Below are 11570 nucleotides of genomic sequence, written 5' to 3' on the forward strand. Positions count from 1 at the left end.
ATCTGATTGTATTGAGGAGCCCCACCTTTAAAGTTCACATCTCTTTCTCTCTCACTCTCTTGTTTTTGACAGAGTAGCAGTGGAAACATGATATGTGGCTTCTGCCATTCCTGAACGTGAGAAGGAAGCAGAAGGGTGTGCCAGCTGCTACCACGATCCAAACATTCTGGCACTGCAGGAAGCTGACTCACCAACTGTTACAAGCTTTAATTATTCCCACAATAGTGCTGTGATTATGTGCAGATTTACTCTTAAATCATGCAGTCTGATGCAGTGTGCACTACTATGTTAAACAGCAACTACACATTACTTGTAGGTCCTAAAGTACTTTCTTTTTTATCTTTATGTAGGACATTCCATTTCATTTCTATACAGATAATGGATTCTGGATTTTCAGGCCATTTTCATTTCCATAGGTCTAAAATGATGCAGTTTTGTCTCAGCCACTGCTCTGCCACAGTTAGGCTCTCCTTTGGCAGTGGTGCAACCCAGTGGGAACCTCTGGGATTGAAAAATAAAGTCATCACTAAAGTGCCAATAATGGCTCAGCAGCACATCGGACTACAATTAAATGTAGGTGACAAAGATTGAGTGTGTAATGTTTTCCATTGTCAGGTGATTGTACAGGTGATCTGGTGGAAGAAAACCTGTCTCCAAGCACAGACTCCAATGATAAATGTCACACTTGACACCAGAAAAAAAAGGAGCCAGGAGGCATCATTTTCCCAAAGATGGTGCAAAACAAAACAAAACTAATATGACCTCAACATCCAGCTGCAGGTTCAACAGATGTCTGCAGGATCTTCAGGAAAATTGAAAAGCAGCAGGGAATTCACTTAACTTTGCTATTTACAATATAAATAGCACAGTTGTCCGAGTTGGCCTAATGTTTTTCTAATGTTTAAGTTTGGGGAAACAAGCTTTTTCCTTTTGCAAAAACAGCTGCAACATTTTAGCACCAAGGAAATGCTGGACACCAAACTGGAGCCACAGATGTCAGTGGCTATTGGAGGACTTGGCACAAGAATTTCAGCAGTGACTCACACATGCCCACATATTGTGGCTGCCATGATCTCTTTCCTATTTAAATTTCTCCAACATCTGGAAGTCATGCTTTGTCATATTTAGCTCTGGAATTTGTTAAAATGTGGGTTGGTCTTCAAAAGGCACCAGAACAGAATTGGCTTCACGTTGTATGAAAAGAGGACCGATGGAAATAACTTTAGCTCTCTAGTCATCACTTTGAAAGTCACCTACATTGAAATTTAGTATGATGAGCGTAAACTACTTTACTTAGGATACTTTTTAGCCTTTTAACTGCAGACCTCTGAGGGGGGAGGGGGGAATGGAAATTGACAGACAAAACTATCCACTTGTATGTTAACTAGAAAACGTTTGCTCTTCTCCAAAGAGCTCCAAGAATAATAAATGCTGCTCTATCTGCAGAACAATCCCTCATATATTTGATACTCATGGTACAACTTGCTGGTAGCACTCCTGCATGTTTGGCTTTGATATAAATGCTAGAACATTTAGCTGTTGGCATAGGTGTGTCTTTATTTATCATACTTACAGTGTCTCCATTGTGAGCAGACACACACAGACATGTCCATGTATGATCATGTACAAACTTGCTCTCATGTTGACAGGCAGTGAAAATAACCAGTTGCTGACAATCTGGTCTGATCGGTACATGATGACCTCAGTACTGAGGTAGTTTTTAGTTGAAAAACCCAAATATTAACATTGTCAGTATATAATCTACCACAGATGTGTCAAACTCAGTGTCACTAAAGGCAACACTATGAAATGAGAATCAGAGAGTGAGTTAAAATGTGCACAGAAATTCCCTCTCTGGTGGAAAAGGTTTGTTGCACTGAACACTGAATAAATAAGGAAACCAATAACATAGGTTCAAAGGTCATTGTCATAAAATGCAGTCAAGGAGTTGCTAAATGAAAAGCTCCTGTTGATAACAGTTCAACAGGGACTACTGTGACTTTTAGGATACTGACAGACATCAATGTTGCCATAACATGTAAATGTGTTAATCAGCTGAGAATCAATGACAGCTGCACAAAAGTATCCAAAGAATACATCAGTGAGCAAAATGTTTCTTGATGAGGCTCTTAAACCAAAGTAATCATTTCAAAGAATCCATTAAATTTTTTTTGAGCATATATATGACTTGACTTGTAAAGAGTCTGGACTGCCCAGAAAGTTAATGATAGACAATTTGTCAGGGCGAATTAATGATGTCAGTGAATTAAATAATTCCAAAATTATCTGTGTATTTTTTTTTAAAGAGATACAGATAACAAATCCAAAAAAATGACAAAGAAGTTCACACAGGGAATAGAAAGATCTTGTTAAGGCCAACATGAAATGGTTCATTTCCTCATTTCAAACATCTAATATGATCTGGTATTCTGTTCAGTTCAATTCATTTTTATTTATAGCATCACAAGAACAGGTGCCTCAAGGTGTGTAAGGTAGAGACCGAACAATAACACAGAGAAACCCCAACAATCAGATGACCCCTTATGAGCAAGCACTTGGTGAAAGTGGAAAGAAAAACATGTTTTAAAACAGGAAGAAACCTCCAGCAGATCCAGGCTCTGGGAGGGCTTCCCATTGCTGCAATCAATTAGGGGTGAGTGGAGGGAGAGCTGGTATCTTCTATCGTAAATAAAATAATTTTTTTATTGTTTATTTTTTTTAACAACTGTGAGCCAATTTGGGATTAGGATTATGGTTTAGAATGTCCAACATAAAAATGTCCTCAGTGAAGATCGACTAACGAAAAAACCACAGTGGTGAGAAATACCCGCCCTCTTACAACACTACATTTTGTACCATGTTGGTTGAAAATTTTCATATCTTTTGAGGTTTTTAGCTCTCACGCATGACGTTTTACTTTCACATGTTGTCTCTGTAGATATTTCCTTTTGCCAGTATTTAAATTTTTCTCTGATAAAACAGAGTCACCTGCATCTGTGGGAGTCTGCCTGTAGCTTTAATGAACAAGCTTGTACATTAATGCCATCATTTCACCAACAGATGGAGCCAAAGACTCAAAACAGTTCATTGACCATTTATGTGAGGCTTTGACAGTAAAATGCAGACCTGCATTATATAACATTTACATTTGTAGAAATTGGAATGGGACGCAAGAAGCGAGCAGCTGAAAGTAGCTAGAAGACCAGTGATTTCCAGATTCTACAGGTTTGTTTTCCCCATCTTCATCCAAAGCTCCAACTTTTTTTCTGTAAAATTCAAAAACAAACCAAAAAGATAGGTGAACCACAGCATTAAATAATGTGTATCATCAGAAAATCCTTTTAAAAATTTTGGAAAAGTAGCAAATGTTGTGACTCACAGAGCACAGGAGAACTTCGATTTAAAGCCCACAAGGCAATGCCAACAATGGCTGCGACGGCTCCAACACCAAACACAATACCAACAACTTTGCCAGCACCCATGCTGTCGTCACCTGCATGTAGAAGAAGGATAAACATAAAAGCTGACAATCTTTAAGCTGCTTTTAAGCTCAAACAATATTTCCATGACAGCTATTCACTTTCAAGCTATGAAAAATAATCATATTTACCTGATCCTGTGGACTCATATAGCACCTTCTTCTGATCTTCTGTTTCATTTACTATTAAATAACAGAGAAATGTAGTGAAAGATGTAGTAAATCCAAACATCAAACATAAGATTTTACTTCAACACATCAAATATCTAAATGAAGCTCATATATTCTGTTGCAAAAAAAAGCAATATGACAGGAAGTACAATTGTTAACTGTCTTTTTGCCACTGGTTATAATAAATAACTAATAATGAGAGTTTGAACTGCCATCATGATACAGGCCTTTGGCAAAATTCATGATCTGCATCAGCTCCTCTATATTTCACGTACTGAACAGAAGAGTGGTTGTATGTTCTGGGGTGGTTGAAGGCAGAACAGTTGTTGGCAGAGGAGTGGTGATTGGTCCTGAAAATATAATAAACAAATATGTAAAAATAAACAGTTACAGTAATCAATGAAGGAAATGCACATTTTTGGAGTTTACTCACTAATTTGAATGCTCACAATCACACAGCGTAGCTCAGAGTGATACTTGGCCGTACTGAGAAAAGAAATCCAAAACATAGTAATTAAAAAATGAAACAGTACAACATATGTCCATAAAAATGGTGGTGCGAAAATGTTTAAACCATCTGACTTTAACTCTGCCTGGACTACGAAGCAGATGGGATGGTTTTCTTCATCTTCCCTGTCAGATGGTGTCCAGGTCAGGATGAACTCTCCATGTGATACAACATGTTTCACAACGCTGTGTGGTCCACTGAACAAAAGCTTTGAGACCCTTACAAAAATACATAAAATAGAGATTTGGCATGTAGGGGTAAATCAGAGTGCAAACATCAGAATTTATTGCAGACTGTTTCATCACCGTTCTTTTTATTGTATCTTTTTACAAAAAGAAATACATCTTAAACAATATGTTTAAAGAGGAAACGAGCAAGCAAAGACAGCTCTCTATCAATGCCTCTGCTAAATAATTTTCCCAGTCCTGCATCTGATTTTTTCAAACACATCTATTTATTTATTTTTGACCTGCAATTCAAAACATTCTACATTGCAAACAAAAATCAAATAAAAAATGTCTTGCACTGTCAAGGCATTCATGTAGGACATCTATGTAGCAATGCAACATAGGTGACATTGCATGGGTAGTGTAGGGTGATCCAGATCAAGTTATATTCTAACTTGGTTACTTGCCCTTTCTTGGGTAAATTAAATGTATATTTGGTAACCTAGATGGACATCAAAATTGGCCTTCCCATGACTCACTGTGAGGTTGTAGAACCACGTGGATTTTGTCCCAGCTAATCAGCAAAGATCAGGTTATGTGGCTGATACTGACATTATTGCATGTGGCCAACCAATAATGACCTAAAGTTTGTCAGAGTTCAGTGTCCCTCCAGAATTTGGGAAATTGGGTTTTTCACCCCAACCTACTCCCACTCTTGTTGTCATAACATCAAAACTAAGAGTAGTAATTTGATTAAACTCATGTAATATATGGTTTAATAATTATTCTGCATGTTGAAATTAATGTTGTTTGTTCTGGATTTCTAAAATGTTTTTATGCCACATAATGATCGCACCATATTTGAATTCATGCCCTGTTCACCTCAAACTATTACAAGTGATGGATTGGATGTTACCACTACTTCATGTATGACTTTACAGTGATCCAGTGAGAAATGTAATTTTTTGTTTTTTGGTTTGTTTGTTTGTTTGTTTTTTAACTATAATTCTTATTAGTATTAAAATGTATTTAATAATTTAATGTCTGCAATTTATTTATCTTCAGCAGATCTAGACATCAATTTTACTATTTTTCTTCAAATGTGACTAGACAGGGATGTACTTCAATAGTGCATTATATTTACTAAAAGTGTGAATCAAGACAAATGTTCATGAATGAATTTTTTCTTAAAGTTATGTGTTTTTCATATAGTTTTTATATACACAATTTTTTGGAAAGAAATGTATATTCTGAACAAGCAAGGAATCATATATGGCAGCATTACTGATTTTGATTTGCAATGAAAATGAAAAACACTGAAAAGAGTCACAAACGTTTATTTTTTTTTTTAAAGGTTCTATATTATGCTCACACACAATCTAGGAGAAAGTTTGAAACAAAAATATTCTTTACATATGCCAGTGTTTTGTGTCTTTCTCTTTAACTTACATGGTGTTGGTTGCCTCTGCCATAATGGTAATATTCAATGTTTCATTAATATAGGCCAACAGCTGAGCCCCACTGACGGGGGTTGGAGGCAGAAACTTGGGCAGGTAGGCTCCCTCTGAACAGGATGGCACAGGCGGGTCCACTGGAACAAAACAAAAAGGTGGCATATTAATTCAAGATCATATCAGTTAGTGACTTAATTTGGCAAGCTAGGATTTAAAATGAGATATGATTTTGAAAGTTATTTCAACAACAAAAATATAGCCAAGTAGCTGTAAATGTAGCTGTAGGTGCTTCAAATGTAACAATGTTGTAACTTTGTGTGGGACATGTATTGCTGTGTTAGCTGGTTATTGTGCCCCCAAATGCAAAGCAATTGAGTCAAGAGTCATAAGTAGTACAGAAATGCAAATCCAAGACCTACACAGTAAGTATTTAATTACTCTTCTGATGTCAGATGATTGCAGAAGAATGGGATGATCCACAGATGTAGACAACTGCATCTGTAGGAGTTTTCATCCAGGACTCTGAAGGACTGTGAAATAGTTAAGAGGTTAAAAGTTAACGACCTACCTATTAGACCAAATCTGATTGGTATTTTGCTGAGAGCATCACTGGGAGTCCTTGTTGTCTCCACATCATCACTTTGATGGAGAAAGATGGTCTGCTTGGGAAAGTCCTCCATCTCCAGCTGTATTGCATATGCACCTTCATCACTCCTACTCGCAGAATGAAAGGTCAGTTTGCAAGACTACAGGAGAAGGAAACACAGAGAGAAACCAGTTACATGTTTATATAGCTGAATTTATGTTTTATAAGAAGAAGCTATTTTGAAATAGCTTTTTAGGACATCTTTGAAATTGTCAGAAATTGGAAGGTGGCATGACCATGAGGCAAAAAACAATAAAGTGTGTTCTAACCCACTGAGGTTTCAGCAATGACCCCAAATCTATATTTGGGGGTGTAACCTTTGGGTGTATGAGAGTTATTACTGTATTTTATTGTGATGTTATTCATTATTTATTAGATTAAATAATAACCTCAGAAGAATAATAACGTCTTAACTTTGTGACACTTAGCTTGAGACAGATGAAAATGCTTTTAACTTACTGGTGTGATGGTTAGAAGAGATGGTGGTGTACAAGGATTACACTCATCTGCTGCTGTGTCTCCATATCTGCATTGAACCTCGTCTCCATCAGGATCAAAGGCCAACAGGCTGAATTCTCTCTTACAGTTTGAAGGAACTCTGGCACAGAGATATCACAGGTCAAAAATTCTCGCCTAAAAGGTAGAACTGTCTTGTGGTTTTAATAAGTGCAAAGACAATATATTTCTCTCTAGCTCTAAAGATTTTGTATATCCAAAATCACTTTTGTTTATTAAACTTTACTTCATTAGCTACATAGCTACCTATCTATGGCTAGGGATAAGCACTTTTATGTAATGTTTGCCTGTTTGAAACACACAAAGCTTTTAAAAGTAATGTAAGAAGTAATGTATTTTTATTAAAAATAATGTGTATTGGTACTTAACTCCTTGCCAGTGAATGTAATTCAGCACACTACTTGTTACACTTGTTTTGTTGCTCTGCAAAATGTTCTGAAATGCATTTTCAACTGATTACCATACTAAAGGCTACAGTCCCAAACAATAACACAAATCCCTACCCTAGAAGGAAACGCACGGGATCTTTTCTTCAGTTCCTAATTATGAACATAAAACCAACAGCACAAAGGAAAGATGAAAAACCAGGACCCAGATCCCCAAAGTGATTCTACTTTAGAAACATAAAAAGGTACAAACAGAGGGCACAGCCTGACTGCTCATCACTGTCTTGGTGAACTGTTGATCAGGCTCTGCTATGCTGGGGTCAGCATACACTGAGATTTAATATCACTCTGGGTTGTTGGCAAGCTTAGCATTAGCATGCTGTCTGTACAGATGATTGCAAAGAGCCAAATTTCTCTTAGCAGTACAATAAAGTTTCTGTCCTAGTTTCCATTTTACCATCACACACATCTTTCATGTAATAAAAGTAATGCCCAAAAACTCAACTCAAAAACTCTATGGCTGTAACATTGCACTGCTCTACCACTGTCTTCCTGCTGCACACCAACTAAAAATGGTTGACTGTAGCAGATAGAAAAAAAATCTTTCTTTTATGTTTTTCTTTCTATCTGGCACACAGATAACTGAAGAACCTTTGTAACACAATAACAACATAATAGTAACTAATGTAATTATTCAATTTGGTACAATAACACACTGCATTACCATGTTGCTAAAAAACAACCAACACTGGCAAAAATTAAATTAAATCCTAGCCCTAAACAGACTAATGGTGTCCTGATTATTATCATGATTCTATGTAAAGAAAAAACATCAAATTTTTCAGGAACCCATATTTCAGTTACATGTTTTAGGACACAGGTGTTGAACTCCAGCCCTCGAGGGCCGGTGTCCTGCAGGTTTTAGATGTGTCCTTGATACAACACAGCTGATTTAAATGGCTAAATTACCTCCTCAACATGTCTTTAAGTTCTCCAGAGGCCTGGTAATGAATTAATCATTCGATTCAGGTTTGTTGACCCAGGGTGAGGTCTAAAACCTGCAGGACACCAGCCCTCGAAGCCTGGAGTTCGACACCCGTTTTAGGACATATATTACATGATAATTCATTCTTTTCATATGCCATGAAGTATTGAATTTATTTTTGATTTGCAAACAAGATATATGATGAATGTTTGATGCTTTCCTCTCATGATGGTTTGCAAATACTAAAAAAACTAGCCACAACAAAGTTAATAGCTTTACCTCAGAGCTGGCAGGATGGTGGTCTGAGGTGATTTGTTGGGTTGAGCTGTGTCAGATCGAGTCCTCAGGTCCACCTGAGTTACAGCTTTCCAGTTACCAATACCATTTTTGTTGTCAATCCAGTTACCACCAGCCAAACTACGGATTTGAATTGAAGGTTGTAAGGTCCATAGTACACACATTAATATACTAATTTGTACATGAATCCAAGTAATGTATAAGCACAAGACATTTCTAAGATATGGGAAAGACCATTTTTTCAGATCAGGAGGCCCCCAAAGCCTGGAGATTTTAAACAATTAGGGATGTTTAACCTCTTAACCATAGGTGTTATTTCGATAAAATTCCTTTCATCACAGCAGAAAAAACATACACTTAAGGTTTTTTCTTCCAAAGGGACAGTTGTTGTCAAAACTCTGTAATTCTTATTGTGAGTAACCGATGTACAGTGTACTATGTTTTTGTCAAGTGATACATACAAGTTTGACCACTGAATGCAATCAGGTCAGTGGCATTTTGTTGAATCTGCTGTTTCAGCTGACGTGTTACTGACCGTAGCTGAAACAGAGAGTTGCTGGAAACCTCCCGAGTCATGACTCCTTCCCTCTGACACCACTCTTTGTCCTCCTCATCCACGATGTTCAGCTCCACACTCTCACTACCACAGTCACCGCTGGCACAGCTCCACTTGTCTACATCTGTGCATGAGCGAAAGCTCAACTTGTAGTCAAAGACCACCTGTGATATTGTAAAAAAAAAAAGAAAGAAAGAAAGAAAGAAAGAAAGAAAAGATGATGCTATTGTTATATGATTTTATAATATTATAACAAGATTGTTGCAACTTAAAAAAATAATAGACAGTACTGTGTTGTCCACTGGGTAGCTAATACCTTGATTATGTTGTAATAACAAATTGGAAACCACACAGCTTCATGATCACCCTGTGATCATGGAATTCATGGCACTTCACACAATAAAACCACTGCATACTAACACATGTGAAAAGTTACATTAGACTTACATATATTACACAACAATGATACCAGTGTATTTTTCCAATTCACAGCTTTAAGCAGACTGGACCATTTTGTGGTAAGAACAACAAAGAAGAACTGAATGCAAGATAAATCCTGGGCTTTACCTAAGCTGTCAAATTTATCCAGAGAGCAGCTGTCCCATCCTGCAATGCTTGCACAATTCCCAACAATTTCTAATAGAAAGGTTACATAAAAAAGTAGAAAATATATGCAGATTCTTCTTCAGCTACCACACGGAGACGGCTCTGTAAAATCTGGGATTACTTGCCCTCTTTGTATATAAGTTCGCACATTGTCAGTAGTTCACCCACAGATTTTGACACTCCCATGTGTGATTGATTTACACTCACGACATCACGTTAATTCCCCCCATTTCGTAAATCAAACAAAGCTGAGCACTTTTTCACTTTTTTTTACAAATACAAATTTTGTAAAAGAACACATTATAACAGCAATCAATATTTTTGCACTGTGCCCTTACCCTTAGAGATCCATCATCCGTGCTTTCTTTAGGGGTAAAGGTCATCACTGTCCCAAAGTAATGGGATGCCTGAGAACCAGAAAGCACCAGGAGAAGAAGAAGCAAGCCTGTGGTCATTATGTCCTCAGTTTAACTGCTGCTTTATACAGTCAGCTACTCGATACAGTACAAAAACGGACTCATCTGAAATGAAACGAGCACAACGGTTAAAAACAGGATTGTTTCACTGCTCCTCCTTCTTTACTCCCCTCCCTTTAAAACATCATTTATGTCCCACTCAGTAGAGGAGACACAGTGAGACTTCTGGTTGGGTTTTACATCATCACTCATAGATACAAGCAGAGATTTGTCTCATGATCCTATTTAATTCAAGTAAGTTGTAGCAACACTGGTTAGACGTTTTTCATGGTTTGGTCTCTCACAGCTTTATCATTACTACTTGATTTCATCAGTACTCCTGCAAAAGAGAAAAAAGTTGAAGGTAGCTCAAAACAAAACTGCAATACTGTTACAGAACTCGTGCAGCCTGGGCTGACTAACTGTTAGAGATCAGCTTGTGCTTTGCTTAGTTTAATCAGACATGGACTAAAGACGAGATTACAAATGTATTATATGGAAGGCTGTTTTCTATCTTAATACCAACAGTGAAAATGTACAGAAAATGTACAGTAAATTGCTGACCTTATTATTAGGGAAAATAAAATCTGTATATCAGTTTATTAAAACAGTATTTCTTAAAAAAGCAAGAAGTATGGTTCTGAATAACAAAAGTGATGGAGGGAGCATAAATGTGCTCTGTGAATATGAAAAGACAAATGTGTAAGATGTAAAAATAAATAAATAGCATATGAAAGAAGATTGCTTGTTTATGTTCATGCCTTTCTAAATTTATACTTGACTGTTATGTATTAATGGAAAACGCCTTCTTAAAATAGTGTGATGCTAATATAAGAAATTCCTTCAACTGCCTCTATACCAATAAAATAAAAGTAATAATGTTTTAGCAGAATAAGAAACATGTAATTTTCATTGTGTTGATTTGCCCTGAGGAGCATGTGAATGTAATAACTGCCACCACATTACAGACATTGCTGAATGGAGCACTTCAGGAAAAGAACTCACCAGTTTTTGAGTGACAATAACAATGTGGTTATCGTCAGAGATGTCCAAGTCTAATTTACTGTACTCTCCCATGTAGGACAACAACCTGCTGATAAACCTTTCAGACGTTATAAACCTACTTGATTTTAACGTTTGAAAAGCTTTCATTTACCTGTGCAAATAATGGCTACTCTTTTTCCTTTGGTCAAATATAAGACAGCTATGTTGTCAAAATGTCTTAGTTATACATAATTTCTTTATAACTGCCCCATTTTGGTAAAGGCTAAGCCAAGTCACTGGGGGCAGATATATAGGTTCTGACAATAGTTTGTTTTTATTAGTTGAAATAAACTATATTGAC

General features: G+C 36.8%; 1 protein-coding gene across 1 annotated transcript; it reads right to left on the reverse strand.

Annotated features, from left to right (window-relative positions):
* Positions 1-2993: 2993 nt before the first annotated feature.
* Positions 2994-10287, reverse strand: LOC101465183 (uncharacterized). The gene is made up of 12 exons (XM_012916287.3): positions 10109-10287; positions 9144-9328; positions 8591-8728; positions 6884-7022; positions 6347-6524; positions 5774-5915; positions 4232-4375; positions 4083-4135; positions 3925-3999; positions 3611-3661; positions 3380-3493; positions 2994-3266 (listed from the first exon to the last, which is right to left on the reverse strand). Coding segments are annotated over exons 1-12 (1338 nt in total). The 5' UTR covers positions 10226-10287; the 3' UTR covers positions 2994-3264.
* Positions 10288-11570: the final 1283 nt, after the last annotated feature.

Source organism: Maylandia zebra, linkage group LG3 (assembly GCF_041146795.1).
Source record: "Maylandia zebra isolate NMK-2024a linkage group LG3, Mzebra_GT3a, whole genome shotgun sequence".
Lineage (NCBI taxonomy): Eukaryota > Metazoa > Chordata > Actinopteri > Cichliformes > Cichlidae > Maylandia > Maylandia zebra.

Coding starts and splice junctions, on each gene's coding strand:
- LOC101465183 (XM_012916287.3), bottom strand. CDS start 10,225: ATGACCACAGGCTTGCTTCTTCTTCTCCTGGTGCTTTCTGGTTCTCAG. Junction 9,329..10,108: donor CGGATGATGGATCTCTAAGG/GTAAGGGCACAG, acceptor ACAATATCACAG/GTGGTCTTTGACTACAAGTT. Junction 4,136..4,231: donor GTAGTCCAGGCAGAGTTAAA/GTCAGATGGTTT, acceptor TTCTTTTCTCAG/TACGGCCAAGTATCACTCTG.